The 24,248-nt window shown below is 58.4% G+C and overlaps 1 protein-coding gene across 2 annotated transcripts in view; it reads left to right on the top strand.

Annotated features, from left to right (window-relative positions):
• Window positions 1-2,608: 2,608 nt before the first annotated feature.
• Window positions 2,609-24,248, top strand: part of SLC24A4 (solute carrier family 24 member 4) — a 134,494-nt gene continuing 112,854 nt past the window's right edge. For both annotated transcript variants that reach the window (XM_062181315.1, XM_062181314.1), the window contains exons 1-2: window positions 2,609-2,738; window positions 4,462-4,572. In XM_062181315.1, coding sequence (XP_062037299.1) covers window positions 2,609-2,738; window positions 4,462-4,572 — 241 coding nt within the window. The remainder of the gene's footprint in view (window positions 2,739-4,461; window positions 4,573-24,248) is intronic.

Genomic DNA, 24,248 nt, shown 5'->3' with positions numbered 1-24,248 from the left:
TGCCTGCAGTGCCCGGGGTCCAGACAGGGCCTCAGCCAGGAGCCAGGATTCAATCCAGGTCTCCTAGGTGAGTGGCAGGAACCTAATCACCTGAGCCATCACTGCTGCCTGCCATCACCGGGTCTGCCTTAGAAAGAAGCTGGAGTTAGAAGCCTGGCGCTAAACCCAGATACCTGATATGGGAAGTCAGCAGCTAACTGCTAGGCTGAATGCCTGCACCCTGTTTTGGCTTAAATTTGATGGCAAGAGCCTTTGGCTAGCGTCCCAAGTGATGCTTATAACTCTGTTCTATGGTCTTTGCTACTGATGAATGCATCCTTGTATGGCCCTAGGGATGGGGAATGTCCCGCCCGTGGGCCTTATAAGACCCAGGAAATCATTTGGTTTGGCCCTGCAGCCGCAGGCGACCCTGTACATCCACAGCAGGCTAATGTTTAAGCTGGTAATTCTGTATGTCCCATGAATGATGTGAAAATTCTCCAAATGGCCCTTGGCATAAAAAAGGTTCCCTGTCCCTGGAACGAGAAGAAAATTCTTCCGACAAGCGAGGAAGTGCGTCTTGAGCCAGCCGCGGGTATGCGTGGCGGAAGGTGACGGGCATCTTCCACCTTAACAGAGCCTCCCCTGTTCCCTCCACGGCTGCTTCGTCTCCTTCCCTCCAGGGACTGCACTCAGCTAGTTTGTGTTCATGCCTTCAGTATCTGTTGGTACAGACGCTGCGCTGCTGACAGTAACTTGTAAACCTCCTCCCTCTCCTCTCTAGGCACTGCCTGCCTCCTACGAGATGCTGGGACCCACACAAGCGAAATGACCCCTTGCTCACTCAGTCTTGCAGGGGGGACCTGGGGCAGGCACTGGAACAGCCTGGAGAAGCCAGCGCTTCTCGCCCTGGACTGTGCACACGGATCTCCGGGGCTCTGCTGAAACACAGCTGAGAGTCAGTAGACTGGGGGGGTGGGGGGTCCCTGTGTCTGTCTCCCCAGCTCCCGGACAGATCCCAAAGGTGACTCCAGGAGCCTTCGCAAGTGTCTACTTCCTCTCCAGTCAGGCTTCCTTGAAAGCAGAGCCAGGCTCTTACCCGCGTTGTTGTTTTTTTTTTCCTGGCTGGCACTTGGCCTGGGTCCCACACACGAGGGTGGGTATTTATTTAATTAAACAGAGCTGGCTTTGCTCCCAAAAGGATTTTAAGTGGACTTAACACCCTCTTAGGTGCGGGATGAACTGGCCAGGGAAGGCAGGCGGTCCTGGAGGTCGTCCCCACCAGCCTCCACCTGCCTGCGCCTGGGTGACACTTCAGGTGCCCTGCTCGAACGTTCTCCCCTGCCCCCTGTTTAAAGTGGTTTACACGAGAGAGCTGAGCGGAAGGGGACACAAGACCAGGACGCTCTGGGCAAGGCTCCAGGGCATCAAAAGCTCAACTCGCGGTGGCGGTGGCGGTGGCGGGGCTGCCTGGTTTGCAGCGTTGCTCGGGTCGGCTCGGCGCCCCCGCCACCCGCGTGCCTGCCAGCCCCCAGAGCCCCGGCGGGCGCGGGCGCGGGCGCGGTGCGAGCCTGTTCGTGAGCTCTGCACGCGCTGTTAACCTTCTGGGCATCACGCACGCTGGCGTGGAGGGGTCGCCAAGGGGGCTCGCGGGGGCCCCACCCCGCACAGCCGCGACCCCTCTGCAGAAAACCTGGCTCCGCGAGTCTCCGGCGGCGCCCTAACCCGTTCCTCCGTGCACCAGCCTTGAGGGTAAAAGGACGGGCTCGCTTAGGCTCCGCAGGGAGGGAGGGAGGCCGAGGGAAGGGGAGAAGCCAGAGGAGGGCGTACCGATCAGTAGTTGGGCCTCGCGGGGCAAGGGAGGAGCCCGCGGGCGGCTGCGCCCTAGGGGAGGGGAGGCGTCCACGTGCTGGCGAGGGGTGGGAGGTGCGCGGGGCCGGGGGCGGGGAGGAGTAGGAAGCGAGAGCAGCTAGCGGGAGGCGCCACGGCCTCGCAGACGCCAGCGCCGGCAGCCGAGGAGCCTGAAAGTTCCCGGGGAGAGCTCGGCCCCCGGAGGGCCGACGGCGCGGCGGCTGGCGGAGAGGGTCGCGGGTCGCTGCCGGGCTCGGCGCGCTCGGAAGCAGGGGAACATCGCGGGCCGGCACCCGGGCGTGCAGCTGCTGAACTTGGAGGAGGAGGAGGATGCGAGGGGGCGCGGCGGCGCGGGGCGCGGGGGCGCCCTGAGTGCTGCCCGCGGGCTCCCCCGGGCGCTGCTGCCAGGGCTGTGGCCAGGCGAGCGCGCCCAGGCGGAGCGGGCAGGTAGCGGCTCCAGCGCCGGGACTGCGCCAGCCCTGCGAACCGGGGCCGCCAGCGCCACCGTGCCGGCGTCGCCTTCCTCGCCACGGAGCCATGGTGCGCGGAGCGCGCACGCTGCGCGCGGGACTCTGAGCTCCAACCGCGGCGCGCGTCCCCAACCTCGTCTCTGGCTTCCTCGCCGACCTCGCCCGCGGGCCATGCAGTTGCGGCCCGGAGCCCCCTGCCTCTGATTTGCGCGTTGCCGGCTCCAGCCCCAGCGCCGCGGGGCCAGGGATAGCATCCGACCCCCGCCGCTCTCCATAGTCTCCCAGGAGCTGCACCCCGGCGCGCGGAGATGGCGCTCCGCCGGACCCTCCGGCCGCACAAAGTTCGCAGGAGGCGAGAGATGCTGCCCCAGCAAGTTGGCTTCGTGTGTGCGGTGCTGGCCCTGGTGTGCTGTGCCTCCAGCCTCTTCGGGAGTATGGGTAGGTGCTGGTGCGGGCCCCCGCCGCCCGGGGACTTGCGGGGCTTGGGCTGGGAAGCCTCAGGTCAGCACCCCCTCCTTCCTTGCCAGGTGCGTCCCAAAGGTTCGTCCAGCCCCCTCCCTGCCAGGCAGGTAGAGCGCTCCCAGGAGGGCAGATCGACGCCCTGGGCTGTGGCGCCGGTCCCCCTGAGCCGCGCGCGGCCCCTGGGGCCTCAGGACGCGGCTGTAGGTGTGTGTTACTAAGGCGAAAGCCAAGCCGCTTCTGTCCCTGGAGCGCGCGCCCGGCCTGGACCGCACAGCGGCGGGGCCCAAGCGAGGGTTCTCTGGGGCTGGGGTGAGCGAAAGGGGGCGGTCCGCTCTCCCGTTGGGCTTCGCATCCCTGGAAACCCTGGAAGCTGGGGAGCTGCTGCCGGATCTCGGCGCTGTCCTCGCCTCAGAACTGGTCCAAAGGGGCTCTGGGGGCTCCTGACGTGTCTCCCCATCCCTAAATCCTGGGGGCAACCTGGCCCCGCACGGGGATTGCTGCTGTCTCCGCGTGGCTTCTGCCTACTCCTCTTCATGCCCACGGAAGGAGAGGGTTGGTGCGTGCAGCCACGGTCTCCAGGAGGAGGAGGAGGGAGTTGCTTAGAATATGCACAGTTCAGGTCCAGGGAGGACATTTAAAATTGTGTGTGTGTGTGTGTTGGGGTTGTGGGGGGGTGGATTCCAGCCCAGGTGCAACATTTTTCCGGTTCTCACTCCGAATTGGATACTGTAGGCCTTTTAGTTTTTTTTTTTTTTTTTTCAATGTAAAAACTGAAGGAAATGCTGGGGATTACCTGGAGGTAAAGCAGGTGGCACCTGCCCCGGCCATGGAGGGAGAATTTGCGGAGGGGAACGGCTGTCCATTCCCAAGTGAACTTGATGGGACTTCAGAGGCACCAGGCCGTTCAGAATCCGAGCTTTGTGAGTCGAGGTTAGAGAGTGGCTCTTTGAAAAGGGCCCCAGCAAGGTGGTTTTGAGCGTCTCCGTGCCTGGTGCTTCGCCGTGGGGCACGTCGGAGGCGCTCCCCCACAGATGACGCACCAGAAAGAACAAAATCCCGAGGCTTGCCTGTGTTAGCACCCTGGGGAGGCTGTGCGACCCCGCGAAGACTGCGCAGGTGAACGCCTGAAAGGTCCGGGCACGGGACTCGCCTTTATGGGCTAGGCAGGAGTTGGGTGCAGGGGTCTACGCGTCTTCAGCCCCTGGCACCCCTGTGCTGCTCAGGGCCCCCTCCTTCCAGCTGAATCAGCTCACCTGGGAGCAGCCCAGGTCCCTCCCCAAACCCAGCAGAATCAGGTGATCTGTGCCCACACTCAAGTGTGAGACGCCCTGGGCCAGCTCCCGTCAGCTGCACCTGCTTCTGGTTCCTCCAGGGCACAGCCACCTGAACTGTGAACAGGAACTTCGTGTTCACCTGTCGAAACCCAGTGTCACACCGGCGAGGAGCTAAGGCGGCTCCATCGTGGCCAAGGTCACGTCATCACATACCGAGCCACCTGCAATGCGAAGTGACTTAGATTGGGGAAACACAGGCCTGTGTGCAAGCAGGCGGTGTCCTGACAACCATCGTGTCACTCCCTTCAGATGGTTCCACACAGGCAGGCAGGGTGTTGCTGGTGGAGCCACTTACCCACCTGGAAGGTGGTTCTGGGACTGCAGGTTTCACAGTGGTCACTGGTGTCTCCGATTTCTTATCCCAGGGCACACGACAGCTTCTGCCAGCAATGGTGTCCTACCCGATTCGTGGAGAAATAGAAGGCTGATGGCATCCATGAACGAGACCCAGCCCGCCAAGAACTGCACAGACCCTGGTAAGACACATTCTTCTCTCCCCGACTTCCCCTAGCCCTCGGGCCTGGCTGGAGAAGGGGCTTGCGTGGACTTCTCGCCGGAGCAGCACAGGACTTGCTTTATCCAACGACTAAAAAGGTTGCAGGCAAGACCTGGAGAATTCTATTTTGCATTTTCGCTCTGCCCCTGAAGGCTACTTCCCCCGCGCTCTGGATGTATGTATGTTTGCCCCGGGGTGGTTTTGTTTCTCTCTTGCTCACTGCATGCTCTTGGGGCTGCAAATCCAGCTGCTCTAGGGGGTGGTCCTTGGGGATGACCCACCGGGGGGAGCTCACTGGGGCAGCGGCCAGGGGGTTGGACACCAGTGCCCGCGGCGCCGTTCTGCCCGGGAGGCAGAGTCTGCTTGTCCTGGGAAGCAGTTTGCTGTTTGTCTTCAGACTTCTGGAGGCCAGCAGGGGCAGTGGGGCCCCCAGAGGTGACATCTTGTCATCAGGCTATAATGAGGGAAGAAGGTTCCTGGGCGGAGAGAGTGTACCCTCTGAGCAGCAAAGTGCGTGGGCTGTAGCCGCGGCTCCAGCTCTGGGGGTCTTGTGAGAGGTCCCAGTGGGATGATGCGTTCAAAGGCCTCATGGGGATTTTATGATACGTGGTGTTACGAGTTGGAATCTCTGTGTGCTCACCTGTAGAATGGGCAGATTCTAGCAGCTGCAGGGTTGTTGGGAGAACCTGGTGAGGCTGTGTGGGAGGAGGCGGAGCTCCAAGGCGGTGGAGTGGGTGTGGACACGTCCTGTCTTGCTGTGTTTCCTTGTCACCCTCCGTGGGGCAGAGATCCCCAGCTGAGGGAAGAAGACGCAAGTTGCTTAAAGTTCCGAGGCTCCTAAGCACTGAGGCTGGCGTGGAAGTGGGCCTGTGCGACCCGCAGGCTTCCTGGGTTCCCTGTTTGTGAAGCGGAGGTCTTCCCTCCACCTGCCATCCTGTTACCTACACCATCCTCTTCCCTTCCCTGGGGGCCCCCGAGTAGCACCCTGGGATGTGGCGGGTGGACGAACAGAGGCTGGCGGAGGGGAGCTGGGGTTCTCCTTGATGCTGGACATGTGTTCCTGGGCAGTCCAGCCCACCCTGGCGACCCCGCAGGTCATTAACCTGCCCCACTGTGTCTTCTTCCATATGGCAGGGAGGTGGATCTCTGGGTGCCACTGGCACTGGCCAAGGGTCCATGACTCCAAATGGTGGACATGTATCGGGGCAGGGACAGCCAGTGTGGGGCCCCTGCCATTGCTCCAGGGACCTGCCATGCCGGAATTGGCCTTGTCCACACGGGCAGAGCTTTGCTGCCCCGGATGGAGAGTCAGGGGTGGGACGTTTTTGTCCTGTTTCTGGTCGCAGCTGCTCTCTCTCATCTTGGGTTGGCCCTGCCGCCTCTGGTGATCTGTCAGGTATGGTCTGAGTGTGTCGGCTTGGCCGGGGACCTGTTTCTTAGGCTGCAGATCTCCTCCTCCCACAGTGGCCCCTGTATCTTTAGCCACTGTCTGATCCAAAGTACTGGCCTACTTGGTCAGGAGACTGACCTTGTCCCTGTTAAGCAGAGTGGGCAGCACCTTTAGCAATAGACACGTGGCTACAGGGGCCCAAGCACTTGGGTCATCTTCCTCTGCCACTTCCTAGTCCACTAGCCGGGAGCTGGGCGGTGCTCATGTCAGACGCTGGCATCACAGGCAGCAGCTTAACTTGCTGCACCACAGTGCAGGCTCCCAGATGAGGTCTCTCGGGGCCCTGGGAAGAGGGACCTTTTAAGGGGTTCCTGCTGTATCAACGTGCTGCCCACAGTCGGTGTTCAGAACCAGGGCTGCAAGCCCTGGGAACACCTGTCTTATTTCCTTCAGCGTCTGGACTCTTCTCTGTGAGGAGTAGTGCCGTCTCCTGAAAGCATGAATGGGGCCCTGTGCCAGTCTCCCGTGGGGACTCCATGTGGAAAACAGGCCTGTTGCCTGGGCCGTGTCCCCAGTCCCTGGTGGTGGCCTTTGGTCCCCTCCTTTGTGTTTTGGTATAAGTGCACCTGTAGCTCCCCACCTCAACCCCATCACTGCCGTGTCACGTTCCACGTTGCTTCTGTGACATCTGCCATCCAGAGTAACTCGGCTGTCCTCTGTCTGCCCTTGAGGGCTGCCTGCTGCGTGCCCAGAGGGCCGAGTCGTCTTTCTGGTCACACATTCAGGTTGCCTCCAGAGCGACAGATGCACAGTGGGCCGTCCACACCTGTGGATTTCACATCTACAGATCCAACCAACTGCAGACTGAACATATTGAGAAACTGCATCTGCACGGAACACGTGCAGAGTTTTCCCTTTGTCCTTGTTCCCTAAGCAGTGCATAGCGTTGCATAGCACTGACCTTGTATGAGGTGTCGTAGGTGATCTGGAGATGGCTGGATGTATACAGCAGGGTGTGCATAGGTTATGCAAATACCCTGTGCTTTTATATGAGGGCCTTGAGCATCTATGATTTTGATGTCTTGGGGGGGGGTCCTGGAACCAACCCCCAAGAATAATGAAGGGATGACTGCACTCTTAAATGCCAGGATTGACCCCCCCAGTGTCTGATTTGTCTGGGGGCAGGACCCCAGGAGTCACACATTTGTGAGAGCTCCCTAGGAGATGACTAGATTAAACCAGCGTTGCTGCTCCCTGGGCGAGAGCCTTGCTTCTCAGTGTGATGGGAAACATCACCCGGGAACCTGTTAGGAATGCAGGATCGTGGGCTGGCCTCTTAATCACAATCTGTATCCCAGCGGGGCCCCAAAGGCCAAGAGGCACTGGGCTGCAGCCCTGCTTGCCCCTCCACGCTGGATGGGTGTTCGGTAAGTATTTGGATCTTAAAGGAAGGGGAAGGCTTGGTGCGACGGCCACTCTCCTGAAAACCCATTGTTTTTTTAATTTAAGGAAGTTTTAAAAAGCCCATACTGCCTCGTGTTTGACAGGGGTGTCTGTGGCAGCTCTGTAATTTCCCCCTAGAGCTTTAAGACTTGACCTTCGCTCCTAGGGGTAAGATGTTTATTTTCATGGTCAGTGCAGGGGAAGCACTGAACAGGAAGCAGGGGGCAGGAATTTAGACCAGCAGTTAAGATGGCTGCTGGGACGCTGGTTTTGATACCCAGCTCTTGGTTCCAGACCTGGCAGGCAGCAGGGGATGGCCCCAGAGCTTGGATTCTCGCCATCCACAGGGGAGACCTGGACTGAACTCCTGGCTCTAGCCTGGTCCAATCTTGGTCATCACGGGCATATGGGGAACCAGCGGGCAGATGGGAGGTCTCTCTCTCTGCCTCTAAAATTCTAAAAAATTAATAGAAACAGGAAGTGGGTACCTCCAGTCCAGTGCCCTCCTGTGCACACACAGCCTGTTCCAGAAAACACATTTAGAAAGATGGACGCAGGCCCTGAATGCAGGGTCTTTTGTGGCCCACTTGTTTCTGACCAACTCTTGCTGCTTCTGCACCAGCCTGATAGAAAGGTGGTTGTGGGAGGAGACGGGGGCGGAGTCTGGTGGGGGCGGGATCCTGAACTCAGGGCACTCCTGGTGGCCTGGGCTGGGAGCTGAGATCCTGGGTCTGTGTGGGGTGCAGAGGTGCAGAGAGAGAGAGAGAGAGAGAGAGAGAGAGAGAGATCCAGAGGCAGAGAGGGCCCCAGAGCTGCAAAAAGTACATCAGGATGAGTGGGAGGGAGGTGCCGCGGTCCCCACGGCAAGACAAGCGTCTGGGTTGTGAACAGGCGGCTTCTGGAAGCTGCCGCAGGCTCCGGAGCCAAGTCACTCCTCCGAAGTTTGAAACTTGTTACATAAAAGCAAATCCTGACTTCAAAAAGTGAGCAGAACTGAACCTAACACCTTGGGCAGGGTGATCACAGGTCAGTTCCTGTCCCAGACAGAAGGGGCCGGAGTCGCAGCCGGGGGAGGGGGCGTTTCTCCAGAGCCCCAGGTGGCTATTTGGGACAGTGTCTCACAGCGCCTTGGGACAGCCACCAACCTGGTCACTGAGGCAGACGGCATGTCACTGCTACACCTGTTCTCTCCTGTTTATGAGTGGCTGGCGTGGGGGGACAAAGGCCTGGGGTCTGGCACTGGCTGTTTCCAGATTGCACCTGCTGATGTCGGGGTGTTCACCCTTTCTCCCCAGCTCTCCCTGTCTCCAACAAAATGAGTTGCTGTGGGTCAGCACAAAGCTTTCCAGAGGCCAGGAGAGGCTCCTGTCTGTCTGTTTGTCTTGGAGATGATGGTGTGACCCGGAGTGAGTTACGCAACCTGTTAAGCTTCAGGTTTTCTCTCTTGTAAAAGACGCAGGTCAGAGCTTCCTGTGTGTGCCACCGGGCTGCTGTGAGACTTAGACCCGCGATGTAGAGAAGTCTCTAAGTCCCAGCAGCTGTGCCCGACGCCCAGGTGATGGGTCCTACTCGGAGCACTTGCCACGTTTTCAGTTACTTGGTTTTCAGGACGGCCCCCAGGGTAGGCGCCGTCCTCCTCTTCACTTTGTAGGTGAGGAGGAGGAGACCCAGAGAGCTAACGGAGACCAAGGTCACGCAGCCAACAAAAAGCACAGCAGGGAGGGGTGGGGGCTGTGCAGATGTGAGTAATTAAGAGACCTTAAGAGTGAGTTTCAGCTTACAGAAAAACTAAGAAAACAGAGCTCCTGTATTCTCCCCCCACATACACATATACATATACACATACATGTACATACACATACATACAAACATACATACACATACACACACAAACACATACACAATTCCACCTGTTAGCCACCTGTGGTACTAGTGTGGTGCACTTGTTACACCTGATGAAGCAGGACCAATGCATTAAGTTCACATTAAAGTTTATGCCGTGTGCAGGTTTGGGTAGATGTGTGTCTGTACGTGTGTGTATCCTACGGTAGAATCTCACTACCCCAAGAATGCCATATGGAGCCAGGCTTTCAAAACCTGGGTGGTCTGAATTGTAAGCCTATATCTTTGTCCATAGTTATTAATAACTGGGGCAGAGAGAAGAATTGAGAGGAGGGCCTGGTGGCCGATTCCAGCCTATCACTCTTGGAGTGCAGGTTGCACCTGTCCACAGCGACGTCAAACATCTGTGAGGGCCCCACTGCTTGATATGTTCCTAATACCAATTTGTTTGCAATCAAAAGTTTTTTTTGGCCTTTTCCAAACTCCCAGGGCCATCTGCTAGCCATGCGTCCTCCCTGCTGGGCCATCTGCTACCCCCGACTTGCAGATCGTCCGCTCCACGACATGCGGGCCTCCCGCAATCCACAGCGCGCCCACTCGGCTTCCTCTTGAACTCTGGGGAACGTTCCTGCCCAGAGTTAAAAATGGAAGTCATCAAGCAGTGCCATGTGTTGCCTTGGGTGGGAGAGACCCAGCCTTCCACTCAACAGGAAAGCTGAACGCTTGAGAAGGGAGTTGTTTTCTTTTTCTTTACTCAACATTGTCCATGATTGAAGAGGCCATTGGAGCGTAGCATTTGACTACAGAGGAAGAGAAATCAATGTGCCGGAATAATTTTCCGTGGCCAAGGAGGGAAGGCGCTGTGGGCCCAGTGCACCTTCCCGCTGCAGATGGGAGCGCTCTGTGGCTGGGTTCCTGGTCCTGCGCTCACTTTGCTCACCCAGCACAGTGCCTGGCTGCAGACTTGGGTTTCATAGTAACTGCCCAGGAAATCAGATGCAACCTGCATTTCTTTCTTTCTTTCTTTCTTTCTTTCTTTCTTTCTTTCTTTCTTTCTTCTTCTACTTTTTTTTTTTTTGACAGGCAGAGTGGACAGTGACAGAGAGAGAGAGAGAGAAAGGTCTTCCTTTGCCGTTGGTTTACTTCCCAGTGGCCGCTGAGGCCGGCGCACTGCAGCTGGTGCACCGCGTTGATCCGAAGCCAGGAGCCAGGTGCTTCCCCTGGTCTCCCATGCGGGTGCAGGGCCCAAGCACTTGGGCCATCCTCCACTGCCTTCCCGGGCCACAGCAGAGAGCTGGACAGGAAGAGGAGCGACCGGGACTAGAACCCGGTGTGCCCGCGCCGCAGGCGGAGGATTAGTCTAGTGAGCCGTGGCGCCGACCGCAATGTGCATTTCTTAAATGTCTGCATTCTAGGCCCCGAGGCTGGAAGGGAGCATGGGATGAGACTGGGGAGACAGTTGGGGCTCAAATAACAGACGAAGCCATGTGTGGCAAGGAAGGTGTTACAGAGGAGGGGGCGGAGGGTGGGCTCTGGGCAAGCATGCTGTCCCTGGAGGGCATGACCCCAGAGCCTGGCCCCTGGGGTGGGGGGTGGTGGCAGGACATCTAGCAGAAGGCCCTGCGCTTCTGGAAGTGCGCCACGAGAAATTGCAGCATCAGCTCCCGGACCAGGAAAGCGAGGGCTCGGTAGCAACGGCTGCAGCTCGCACATTGGTTGTCGGAAGGGAAAACAAACAGGCACAAAGGTGCAGGTAATGAGGCTTCGGGGATTTGTCAGGAGCCAGCCCAGGTAGGGCCAGGGCTGAATCGAGTTACTTGGACTTTTTTTTTTATTATTAAAGTAGAAGGATGAGAGAGGCTGGGAGACGCTGGGTACTTGCGGCCACTGGCCCAGCGTGAAGTCAGCACACTGGTTCTCCTCGCCCCCACAAGCCACGGCCAGGGCAGTGGGCTCCCTTCGCAGGTTGTGCAGACTGCAGCTGGAATAACCTACATCCGTGCATCTTTGATCTCTGGGAGATCAGGCCCTGTGTCGCCCTTGTCCTTGGCTTCAGGGCTGAGGCCGTAGCAGACGGCAACCTGGCTTGTAGCACGTGGTGTGACTGAGTAGGCAGAGCCCACGTTGTAACCCCAGGGACCTGAACCCCACAGCTGGCTGCTGTCCCCCGGGTTGTCCTCTGGCTTGTTAACTGGAGGCGGCTGAGTTACAGCTCAAGGGTTAAGAACAAGGACCCTGGGGACACACCGCCCAGCTCCCCACCCTGCCGCTGCCCTCAGTAGGTCTGTGATCTGGAATGGGAGTGTGTGTCCCCGTGTGGGAGTGCACAGTTGCACACGTGTGTGCATGGAGGTCAGCACCTTCCTCGTGGGACTGTGAGAACTGAATGCGCTATGGATGTACAGTGCTTGCAAAGCGCCTGACGCACAGGGACTGAAGCGTGGGCGGCTGAAGTGGCCTCCGCAGGCCGACTCGGACTTGACAGCTCCAGGATGAATATTTGCAGCTGGCCCCTGCCGGAGTGAGGGTGAACTTTGGAAGTGCAGCACTCGCTTTATTTTGAGTGAGAGTGAAAGAAAGCATATTGGGGGGCAGGTATTCGGTCTAGTGGTTAAACACAGCTTGGGGGCCTGCACCCCACGTCACCGTGCCTGGGTGTGAGTCCCAACTCTGCTAATGCACGCTCTGGGAGGCAGCAGGTGAGCGCTCACGTGCTGGGCCCCCTGCCGCCCCTGTGCGAGACCAGGAAGGAGTTCCTGGCTTGTGGCTTCAGCCTGGCCTAGCCCTAACTGTTGTGAGCATTTGGGGAGTGAGCCAACGGATGGAAGATCTCGCTGTGTCTCGTGTCTCCCCATCTCTCTGCCTTCAAATATAAAGAAGAAGAGGCCACCTGGAGCTTAGGGTGCTCGTAATGGATTCTTTGAGCACCAGGAGGTGTTGACCGTTTGCACAACTGAGAGCGTGCCCAGACCACATGGACACCCTGGCCTGCAGAATGTTTGCCGTGATTCTGGTTCTTTCTGTCGGTGACGTGGGACCTGAGGAATGTCACCTGGAATTTGGGGACCAGAATTTGTGTTCTAGCCCTGCTGGAACCTGTGTGATTTTGCACGAATCAGTTGGACTATGGGAGGCTTCGTTTCCTGCCTGCGAAATGGGCACACGGATGACGCAGGTTAGCCTGAAGGTTTTTAGGGATTGAGTTCTGCAAATCTGATTACTGTCGTTTGCATGTGCGTCGTAGGTGCTTAACCCTTTGAAGAGCATCCTTGCCTTGTGACATAGAGGATGTCATCAATTTGGGGGATTTTCTGGGTTGATTCATAAAACCATAAATGGGATTTGGTGGCACTGCTCTTTGCCTTGTGTGCAGCAAAGGCCTCCTTGATGGGGCACTGACTGGAAGAGAAAAATCCTCCACGCACCGGTTCTGATGAGCCTGCTTAATCGCATTTCACCTGACACGTGTCTGAGTTTTGATTCTGCCGTGCCTGCCAAGTTCAAGGAGAGCCGGGCGGATCTCATGCCAGCTGATTTGACTCTGTACCTAAGATATGTTTTATTAAAATAACTACAAGTATTAGAAAAAGACTCTAGTTAGGAGCTGCCTGGGGCAGGTTCTCTGACCCAGGAACAAAGCCATCGTTGGGGCTACAATTTTGGTTGCTGGACACATGTTGAGTGATCTGGCTGCTGGACCCAGGGCGGGGGTGGGAATTGAAACCGACCTAGATGTGGCCTCTGCCTCCAGGGAGCTTCCATTCCGGTAGAAATAACTGAAAGCTACAAAATGAATGTGCAGGGTGCTGGCTAGTTCAGGTGATGTGTGCACCGGAGGGCCGCCGAGGCCTCACTCCCAAGGTCAGAGAGGCATAGATGGCAGGATGAGGGGGGAAGGGTGGCTTCCAAAGTGGAATCAAACAGTGGAGCTTAGGCTGCGCCATAATGAGTCCCTCCCGTGCCTCCCTGTGGCTCCCTGTGCCTCGCACCAGTCCTTGAGCGAGCGTGGTGGCTGGCATCCTCATTTCCAGTTTACAAAAGCTAAGAGGAAGGCACAGAGGAGTTAATGACTTGCTCAGGGTCTCCTGGTCTGAGCTTGGATTTGAACTCATCCCAGAGCCTGTGTTCTTTGGGAAGAAGAAGGTGAAGGGTCCCCCCAGCTGAGGGAATAGGGGGTTCTGGGTGAGCAGGGGGCGCAGGTGCATCAGGTGGGTGTGGCTGGTGAGTCATCCCGTAGTGTGCATTGGAACCAAGAGCCTTAACCACCCAAAGGCCTTGGCTCTTTCCTGGTGGGCAGGAGGGGCCCCTGAGGGTCCTGGGCAGCTGTGTGTTTTAGGAAGACAGCTCTGTTGGGCAGCACAGGCGATAACTTAAACCAAGAGGTGTGTAGAAGCTCTTGGCAGTATGCTAAGTGACATAAGGCTTCAGGAGTGGTTGTAGAGAGACTCGGGGTGCAGGTGATGGTCTCAGCAGCTGAGAGAGCGAGGCAGGGCCTGGCTGTGTGCGGCGCGAGGTGGGGCTGCATGGCACCGCCGCTTTCCAAGATGGGAGCTGGACAAGCCCTCCTTCCTTCCTTAGATTCCGACTTGTCTATGGTGACCCCGCTTCTGGGAAGAGCCTCGTGCTGGGCGCAGTGGCTGGTGAAGATCCGACATTTTATTTCTGAAGTGTGCCTGTGACAAGTGTCCCTTTGGGCAAACCTGGTGGACCTGGGGGACCACCACCTGGGGGCGGTGGTGCTGGGACCAGCAAGGGCGGTCCCGTCCAGTGAGCCTGGGTTCAAGGACAAGGTAGACTTGTAATCGCCACATGTGACCCCGAGTGACACACATGCCCGGCGTGGCTGGAAGGCTTCACAGAGCTTGCATTCGAGCTGTGCTGTGACGCAAGTGGGTGTTTGCTGGACAGATGGGGAGGGTGGGATGTTCCTGGCGGTGGATACAGGGCCTGCAGAAATAGGATGGTGAGAGAGGATCCAGCCAGATCAGGGCTGAGGGAGGTGTTTGCTCTTGGCCTTGTGGTCAGGGGCCTGGGCAGCGTGCTGCCTAAGGCTGGGCTGTGTCAGGTGCTGTGTGCATGGCCCCAGATGCTGGGCCCTTGTCCGGCTTGTGTGAGGCTTGCAGAGGGGGGAGACTGCTCCAAGCTCCAGGCTCCAGGCGGGCAGGGAGCTGCAGGGCTGGCCAAGGCGTGACTCTCGGCCTCAGGGAGCTTGCTCAGCAGCGGAGCGCACACGGGGACCGGGCAAAGTGGCTGCAGCCCCGCCTCCTTCTGTGGCCTGGTGGTCCCCGGGCGCTGAACTTGGGAGATGAGCTCCTGGAACGGAGGCGCAGTGGGTCTGCGCACGGCCTCTGGTTCCTGTAGAAGCTTCCCTCCTGGAGGCGCGGATCCTGCGGGACCACGGAGGCAGGGTGTGAGCAGCGCGCGGGGCGGGGCGCTCGGCTGACGCGGGGCACGCTGATTGGCAGACGTGGACAAAAGCCAGGAATGGGGTCACCACCCCCAAGAGGCTTCCTCTCCACCAGAGCGAGGTGGAGACTCCCTGGAGATGAGCAGGAGTGTCGATAAAGGCGATTAATGGAGTGGATAGAGCGGCTTCTAAGTGAGATTACAGACGCTAAGTAGCTCGGGCTTATTAGCTAAGCCCTGGGGAGGCTCGGGGTGAAGAAGGGGCACAGTGATGGTCCTGGCTGCGGGGGGCTGCCCCTTGGGAAGCGCCAGCCAGGGAGGAGAGACGCAGAAGGGCAGCACACCCCACCTGCTGAGCCTCTGTCGGGACACCTGGGCCTCCCCAGAGCCCCGCACCTGGGTGCTGCGGCCGAATGGACTCCCAGCGCCTTTCCTCTCCGGTTTCTGGGTACCTCTGAAGCCCTTGAAGGCGTTGCATTGAGAGCCTTTTCATCGTCTCAACCTGTGGTTTCCTTAGCTAGCAGCGATCCCACGCAGCTTGGTGACAAGTGGCTAAATGGCTTGGGGGCTTTGGGTGACCCACATGTGTTAGGAGGGGACCACGGCAGGGCTGGGGGTGGGGGAGGTGGGCAAGCGCGGGCTGCGGGAGCCGCTGGCTCTCAGGGAATGCGAGGACCAAGCTGAGAAGCCACTGGCGTGGGCGAGATTAAGAGGTAAGGCTGCGAGGCTCCTAGCTGGGAGCAGGGCTGCTCCCTCTGTGATGTGCCCACGGTCACTGGGGACCTTGTTAAGCTGCGGATGCAGGAGGCCTGGGCCCGCCCGAGGGTCTGCATTTCTGGAGATCAGACTTCGAGAAGGGAGAGTGTAGAGTCTGCCTGACCAGGGTTTGTGTCCCAGCGCTGCCTTGGAGCCTTGTGGCCTTGGGCGAGTCACTTGCCCTCCTCCAGCCTGGGTGTCTGTGCCGGTGAGATGGAGTCTTGGTGCTGACCTGGCAGAGCTGACGGAGACCCGCACAGAACCAGTGCTCGGTGGCAGTGTGCCTGTGCGCTTAGAGCTTAATCTGGCACTTGCCAAGCTGCTTCGGGGACCCCTGGCCCCACCAGGAATCCTCCCACTCCTGCTCCAAAACGTTCCCATGCTCAAGAAGCTGTGGGATGGACCCTAAACATCACTGCCCTTGGAGACCGATGGGGCCGAGGCCATGGGTTCAAGGTCGAGGCATTCTGCAGTCAAGAAACCCCTACATTTTAAAAAAGGTTTTATTTATGTATTTGAGAGGTAGGGTTACAGAGAGAGAGAGAGAGAGGTCTTCCATCCTCTGATTCACTCCCCAAATGGCTGAAACAGCCGGAGCTTGGCTGATCCGAAGCCAGGAGCCAGGAACTCCTTCTAGGTCTCCCAAGTGGATGTAGGGGCCTAAGCACGTGGGGCATTTTTCACTGCTTTCCCAGCCATTAGCAAGCAGAGAGCTAGATCAGAAGAGGAGCAGCCAGGACTTGAACCTGTACCCACATGGGATGCCGGCACCACAGGCGGAGGGTTAGCCCACTGCGCCACAGCACCAGCTAAAACCTCTACATTGTAAAAATAGATCCGTTTTCACTATGATGATATCGATGGAGCGTGAAGTCACTGGCATCACTATGCAAAGTGCCCAGGTCCGTGGCGTTCGGCACACTGCCCATTGATGTGGCCGTGAGCCCAGCCACACCTCCAGCTCCACAACCCTTTCATCTCCCCAGACAGAAACTTGGTACCCGGCCCCCGACCCATGCCCTCCTACTCCGTGACTCCCAGCTGCGATCCTCCAGCTGCGGCGTGTGGGTGGGGTCATGGGGCAGCTGCCCTGCCGTGGCTGGCTTCTCCCACCGGGCGTCGTGTCCTCGAGGTGCAGCCACGCCGCGGCACGTGGCAGGACTTCTTTTCAAGGCTGTGTGCTGCTCCCTGGTGTGCGTGTGGCTCTCACTGTGTTTACTCATCGCTGCGCCCTTGCTTCTTCCCATCTCTGGACTCTCACTTAAATGCCTGTGTGAGCTTCTCACTTCAGTTTTTTTTTTTTTTTTTTTTAATTTACTGATGAGGAAGGCAGAGAAACAGGGAGAGAGGGGACATCTCCCACCTGCTGACTCAATCCCCAAATGCCTGCAACAGCTGGGGCCGGGCCAGGCTGAAGCCGGGAGCCAGAAATTCCATCCGGGTCTCCCATGCAGATGGCAGGGAGCCAAGCCCTTGAGCCGTCACTGCCCTCTCCCAGCTGTGTGTGAGCAGGAAGCTGAAATGGGAAGCGGAGCTGGGACTGGAACCCAGGCACTCCGATGGGAGACGGGGGCTCCCAAGCAGCAGCTAAGCTGCCGCCCTGAATACCCAAGGATTTCCCAGGTTCGGGATGGGTGGGAAGAGTGGAGGAGAAATGCCAGACTCCGTCCCTTACTGCCCAGCCTCCATGGCACAATCGAGGGGGCTCCGGAGGTCTTCCACCAAGGTTCTCAACCCTGGGCTTTAGAAGCACCCAGGGAACTTAAAAAAAAAAAAAAAAAAAAAAAAAAAAAAAAAAAAAAAAGACCTTGCTCAGGTCTGCCCTGGATCAATTCTCTGTTAGGACCTGGGCAGGGGAATGGTTAGAGCAGCCAGGTGGTGCTAACAAGCACCTAGTCCCAGATTTGAGAGTCACATCTGGTGGCAGTTTGGGGCCTGTCTATGAATTGAGGGCCATCAGCCCACTGTCACATGCTGCAGTCTGTCACCCACCACCCTGGGCTTCTACCAGAGTTCCTGCCCTGGGCCTGCGGGAGCATGCGGGAATGAGGCGATGGCCTTGCTGCCAGTAGCATCCTTGGCCTCTGGCTGCCCTACACCCCGCACCTGTTGACAAGGGGCTGTTGTCCACTTCTGCCAGGGAGGTTACGGAAGCTCCTGTCCCATGAGAAGTGACCCCAGCCAGGAGGCGGGTCTGCACCCCAAGGAGTCACCAACAGGATGTGACCAAGCCCCCAAATCAGACCTGCCTCGGCATAGTGTGCAGAGTGATGGCAGCTTACGAGGGGCTCTTTGGATGCCCAGGAGGGGCTGTGTGCAGAGGGCCCTAAGGGCACCCAGTCTGAGTAGCTCACGTGCAGGACGGCCACTGCTGGTGCTCATCCTCACTTTGAGGTTGTGAGTTTGTATTTTTTTTTTTAAATATTTATTTTATTTGAAGATCAGAGTTGTAGAGGCAGAGGGAGAGACAGATCCTCCATCTGCTGGTTCCTTCTCCAGATGGCTATAGTAGCAGGAGCTGGGCCAAACTGAAGCCAGGCGCTCAATCCGGGTCTCCCACGGGGGTGGCAGGACCTCAACTACTGGAGCTTTCACTGCTGCCTCCCAGGGCTGCCTTAGAAGGAAGCTGGACCAGGAGAGAGAACTCGGCAGAGGGGGGGTGGAGCTGTGCTCCGTCCCGAGTCTGCTGGATGCTTCCTGTGAGGAGGGCCTGGCCCAGCTGCAGGATGCTCCATGGAGGAGAGCAGGTGCAACTGTGGTTCCAACGCAAGTCACATGGAAACCCAGGGCGGCAGCCCTCGCCACGCCCACCAAGTGCTTCCCTGAGCCCATCAGAGACAAGCAAATGACAGGGAACGTGCACTAAAGACTGAGGTTGGAACCCGAGGAGGGTGGGGGAGGAGGAAGCTGGAATCAGTCCAGGGGCATTGAATCCAGGAGCTTTGATACAAGACATGGGTGTCTTGACCATTAGGCTAAACACCTGCCCGTTTAGTGGCTGGTTAGTGCCCTGGCCTCCACCTGCTGTGCAGGCAGAGGAGAAAGGCTGTTCATACCCCAGCTGCTTCCTTGCAAGCATGACGTAGGCTGGGGGTAGAAGTCTGCTGTGACGAGGAGACCGTGAAGCAGGGCGCCAGCTGTTGCGGATCTGAGAGCCAGCCTAGGATCCTGCGGGAGCTGTAGGCGTCAGGGACCAAGCGTGCAGCAGCTGGCTTTGCCGGCTGTGGATCCGTTGCGCGAGTCCCTGCCGTGCAGCTGCCTGCCCAGGTGTCTGGTCTTGGAACGCTGCAGCCTCCCACTCTGCTTCGCCCCAGCTTGCATGTGAGACAGTGTCAAGAAGGCAGCAAGTGGCAGGTGCAGCGCTGGGCTGGCTGCCTGTCTGCCTGCCTGGTAGGGTGCTGGTGTGGCTCGTCTGCTCAGTCCCTCCCTTCACTCTCCGCGGTCTGGATCCAGTCTGTGTCATGAAATCCTAGTGCCCCCGTCTTTCCAGGAGTAGCTGGCAGAGTGAGGAGCGGTTTGCAGACTTACTAGAAATTCCCCACACTCTCTGTCGGACTGGATGATGGCTCCTGTGAGTTTAGCTCATCCTGGAGGCCAGCACCTCCGTGCCTCCCAGACCTGTAGGGCTCTCCACTCACATCTCTTCTGCTGCCTCTGGCCTTGAAGTCTACTCAGACAATCTGCTCGCTCGTTTACTTACTCGTTTGTTTATTTAGCCAAGAAATCCAAGAGCCTGGGCTGTGGTGGTGGGGGGGGGCACTTTAACAAGCGCGGATGAACTGATCCAGGGGGGCCCTAGAGGGTCTTCAGTGTGAGGGAGGAGGAAGCATGACTCTAGGCATGAGTGGATGGGGATGAGCCAGCAGCTCTGCACCTGCTACACACTCACACATGCGTGCACACACACGTGCACACACATGCACACATACACGTGTATCCTCACATGCACGCACACACGTGTGCACACACATGCATACATACACATGTGTACACACACATGCGTGCACTCACACACACATGCACGCACACCCTCCAAAGCCCAGTGGGAAGTGAATTCTCTACCCCCCATTCCCTCTCTGAGCAAACACTCCCAGGTGCCTGCAGCATGCGGCATACCAGGCGTGGGAAGAGTGAGTGCCCCATCGGGGAGCCCAGGTTATAATCTGAGAGGAGGGTGGATTGTCAGCTGCCTGGGAGCAGACTATGCACTAGGGCTAGAGGGAAATCCAGGTCTGCACCCGTGAGAGGCAGGTGAAGCCGTGCCACGGTTCCTGGGAACAAGAGACTTCCCGTTGCGGGCTTTCATGGAGGAATTGGCCTTCAGGGGATGGACAGCCTTGACCCATGGATGGGGGTGCTGCCTGGACAGAGGCCCTGGGCAGGGCCTTTTGTGATGGCCTGTGTTACTGTTTGCACTGAACAGCTGCCAGACCCACCCTGTGCAGGTGGGGCTGAGACGAGCACTGTGGGACACGTGGTCTCTTGGCATTGGACATGGACATGTGACTTGCTTTGGCCAGTGGCCACCGAGCAGACATGACTCACGCTGTGCCTGAGCGGAAGTTTTAAAACCACGTGCGCCTCTGCCGGCTCCTGCTCCTTTCCCTTTGCCACGAGGTGGTGCAGCCTAGATGCCCGGGTTCCAGAACGGGAAGGCAGGAGAAGCCCGCCTGCCCGCCCTCGCCTTGTGCTGCCGGGGAGGAAGGGAAGTGTGGTGTTTGCCGCCGATCATTTGGGGGATTGCTTGTCCTGCGGCATAACCCAGCGGGTGCTGACCGTCGTGGGCCCGCAGGCACGGACTGCTGTGGTTTGCTCGGCTAGGGCGTTAGGAGAGGGGCACGTTTGCAAACTGATGGCATGGAATCCGGTGACGGCCGCCTCGCTCATCCAGCTAAGGAGCAGGGCGGGGTTCTGAGGCAAGGTTTGCCATGAGGAGGAACGCACTCTGGGAGTGTGACCCCGGCCTTGGGACAGGACGGGGCTGGCTCTGGAGAGGGTCAAGGCTGCTTGGGGAGTGCAGGTGCCGGGAGAAGTGGCAGAGGCCCTGGCGGGAGGGGGGAAGGTTCCGTGGCAGAAACTGGGTCCTGATCAGGTGGCGGGAGGGGGGAGGGTCCCGTGGCAGAGACTGGGTCCTGGTCAGGTGGCGGGAGGGGGGAGGATTCCGTGGCAGAGACTGGGTCCTGGTCAGGTGGCGGGAGGGGGGAGGGTTCCGTGGCAGAGACTGGGTCCTGGTCAGGTGGCAGGAGGGGTCTCACCTGCCTGAAGGTGAGGGAGGCCAGTCTCTTCCCAGGGAGGGAGCGAGGTCCCACTGGGCTACCCAGGGCAAGGAGACCAGGGTGGCCCACCGCTCTGTGTGGCCTGTGCCCAGGAGGCTGTGTGGCTGCGGGAGAATGAGCTGTTCGCAGAGCCATGCAGGTGCCGGGTGGGCTTCCAGTCCACTGCCTGCCTCGGGCCTCCCCGGGCTCTGCCTCTGCACGCGCCCTTGCCCGGTGGAGCAGCGATGGAGCCCGAGGACACTGGAGGAACACGGGGGAGCCCAGGCCCCGTGGGGGTGCACGGCACCCGAGAACACGGTTCCTGCAGCCCCGTGACGGAGCCGCGTGCTCTCCTGGGCCTCAGGGCGGCCGTCCCAGCAGCTCGCTGAGCCAGCACTGTCCCCTCACCCGGCCCGGCGGCTGACAGCAGTGCTCTGGGCCTGGCTCGGCCGCTTCCTGGCAGTGACCTGGGGAAAGGTGCTGCCCGGCCCTGCCGTGCCTCAGTTTCCCCACCTGCAGAGTGGCGATGACTGCCTGCGGGGGGTGGTGTTTTTTAGTGAGGGCCGGTGTGGGGGTAGAGGGGACTTACTGGGAACCCTCACGTGCCACACCCTGTGCTGGCAGACAGCAGTGAACACTGTGGTCGCTGGCCGGGTGTGTGAGTGTGTGTGTGAGTGAGTGTGTGTGCGCAAGTGACTGTGCACCCGTGTGTGCGTGCCCATGTGTGTGAGTGTGTGTGCGTGCGTGTGCACATGTGTGTGTGAGTCACTGTGTGTGCACCCGTGTGTGTGATGTTTCAGTAGAGGAGGCAGAAGATAAATATGCAAATGAGCAAATGCTTAATGTCTGATGTTAAAAATTGTGAAAGAAAATTAATTGGGGTAAGGAGACAGTGGCCAGGACAGGTTTGGGGATTTCATGTATGTGCTTGGGAGCGGGCATCCCGTGCGGTGGATAAAACATCGCATCCCCTAACAGCGTGTCCGGTTGGAGTCCAGCTCCGCTTCCATTCCGGCTTCCGGCTGATGCGCACCCTGGGAGGCAGCCGGTGATGGCTCAAGTACCTGAGTCCCTGCCGCCTACACAGGAGACCTGGATGGAGTTCCAGGCTCTCGGCTTCAGCCTGGCCCAGCCCCAACTGTTGCAAGCCTTTGGGGAGTGAACCAGTGGAAGGGAGATCTCTGTCTCTACTTTTCAAGTAAAAAAATAAAGTGGGGTATTTGGGAAGACTGTTAGTGCACAGGGCTGAACGGGGAGGGGCTCTGTAGGTACCTGGTGGCGGGCAGAGGGGGATGTGAGTTTCTGGCCCAGGGAACAAGAAGTGCAAAGGCCCTGGGGAGGAGATGAACTTCTCCCTTCTGGGAGCAGCAAACAGGCCAGTGTGGCTGAAAGTGGAGACTGAAGTTTTCTGGTTCCATTACAAGTTCAGAATGTTCTAGAAAGTAACGCTGGACTAGGAAAGTCTGGCATTCTCAGACGTTGTTTTAAAGCCTCAGTTTCCCCGTTTGTAAATTGGCCCTCGCTGCCCCTCAGGGTGGTTGTGGACAGCGTGTGAAGTCACGGAAGCGGCTCCGGAGTGGTGTGGGGAAGGGGTCTGTGGCCTAGGGGTCGCTGTTGTACCACCTGCTCACAGAACTGAAAGGGCCCTGAAAGGGCACGGCTGCCCGCTGCGGAGATTTCGCTTGGGCAAGGGGGAACGGTGGGACATCTGTGAACAGGTGTCTTGATCCAGGGCCACAGTTCTTGGCTTTGGCCCCTCTCAGTGTCCTGGGAGCTTTGGAAACCCCAGGTGATGAGGTGGTGCTTTACAGGGACTCCGCTCTCGCTGCCAACACGGAGGGCTCGTCGGTGGCTTCTGATGTCAGTCTCTGGTGTCTCCCTCCTGGGGAGATGGGATGAGCCTTCGCTGGGGGTGAGGGCTGATGTGGTACATTCCTGGTTCCGTGTGTGTCCACACTGGGCTTCTTCCACTTTGTGCTGGAGCTTACAGGGAGCCAAAGGCACCTGGAGCCTGGTGGCTCAGTCTGTGGCCGGAGACCTCGTTCATGGCAATGGGCAGGGTTGGGAACACTGAAATTAAGGGCAAAGCAGCATCCAGAAAGGGGTGATCCTTCTCCTTAGACCGTGAGAGTCCCATTGTTCACATCATTTCCCTTATTGCCTTGGCTGCCTGGAAGCTCAAAAATACTTTGTGCTCAATGGCCTTAGATGTCCTTAGAACTGACAACCAGCAATTGGCCATTCCCGCCTTGCCGTTATTTCTCCACATTGGTCCTGAGCTTTCAACTTCCTACTCTGACCTTAGAATTTTGGAGGGAGTATTTGGGTTATAAAAATACAAGAAAATTCGCCTACCATGGCGGCCATTGGAGGGTGAACCAACGGCAAAAGGAAAACCTTTCTCTCTGTCTCTCTCTCACTGTCCACTCTGCCTGTCAAAAAAAAAAAAAAAAACAAAAACAAGAAAATTGTGCTTGTGCCTAGATACCTGATTAGAAAAGAATTGTTCCTATTTTACTAAAAAGAATGAATGAGATGTTAGAACTTCCTTTGCAACCGTGACAGCCTCCCACGGGTGGGCACCAGGCCCAGGGGAGGGGGGACCGGCTTGCGTGGAGAGTGAGGCGAGGTCTGCTTCCCGCGGGTGTGGACATGATGGGCTTCAGCCTCCTTGAGCCCTGGCTCCTGATTTATGTACTAGACGGAGACGACCCTCGCTTTGGGGTTTCCTTGTGCAGCGTGGATGAGTGGAGGTGCGTGTTTGGCTTGGTGCCTGGCACTTACTAAACGTTGGCTCAGTTGTATGTACCCCGTGGTTATCGGTCCAAGCCAGGGATCAACAAGCTGGCTCTCTTAGGGGGCAGATCGTAGGTGTTTTGGTGCTGGTGGGCCACACACTCGCACCACACTGTGGCAACAGCTCCGCTCTGCCGCATCTCCTGGCGGCTGTGTCGGTGAGTGAGTAGCCATGAATTCCGATGACCTCGGGCTGTCATTTGCCATCCCCTGCTGGAGGTCTCGAAGCTGGTCGGCGATTTCTCTTCCCGGTCCCTTCCCCCAAACCCGCGCCCGTCAGCACGTAACCCCCTTTGTGTTGTCCACCTGTTCATTCTCCCCTACGATTCACGTGGAGGCAGCAGGGCCAGCACACTGTCGGTTTTCTCTGGACGCGCTCTTTCGCCGTGCGCGGGGAGGATCCCCTGGAAGCAAAGTGTCCTACGGGCCCCGCTGTGGGAAGGCTTCCTGGAGCCCAGGACCATGCTGGGGGGGGGGGTGGTGGCGCTAGACTCCTGGAGCACGGATTGTGGGGAACGTGGCCCGGGAGCGGAAACCTGAACTGGGGCGGTAACCGGACTCGGCCCGAGGCTCAGCTGCTGATGCTGGCTTAGGATCCGGAGTCCTGAGCTCTCACCGGGGCGCTAAATCCATGCCGCAGGCTCTAGGAATCTGATGAAATAAACCACCCTAAGGTGGAAGGGAGGGGGCAGGGAGGCCCCGAATGCCTTGGGGAAAAGCCCGCCGCAAGGATCATGCTTGAATCCCACCCAGACCGACAGTGTCCTT

This window comes from Lepus europaeus, chromosome 22, assembly GCF_033115175.1.
Source record: "Lepus europaeus isolate LE1 chromosome 22, mLepTim1.pri, whole genome shotgun sequence".
NCBI lineage: Eukaryota > Metazoa > Chordata > Mammalia > Lagomorpha > Leporidae > Lepus > Lepus europaeus.
Note: the sequence above shows the minus strand (reverse complement) of the source record. Positions and strands in the feature narration are given on the sequence as shown.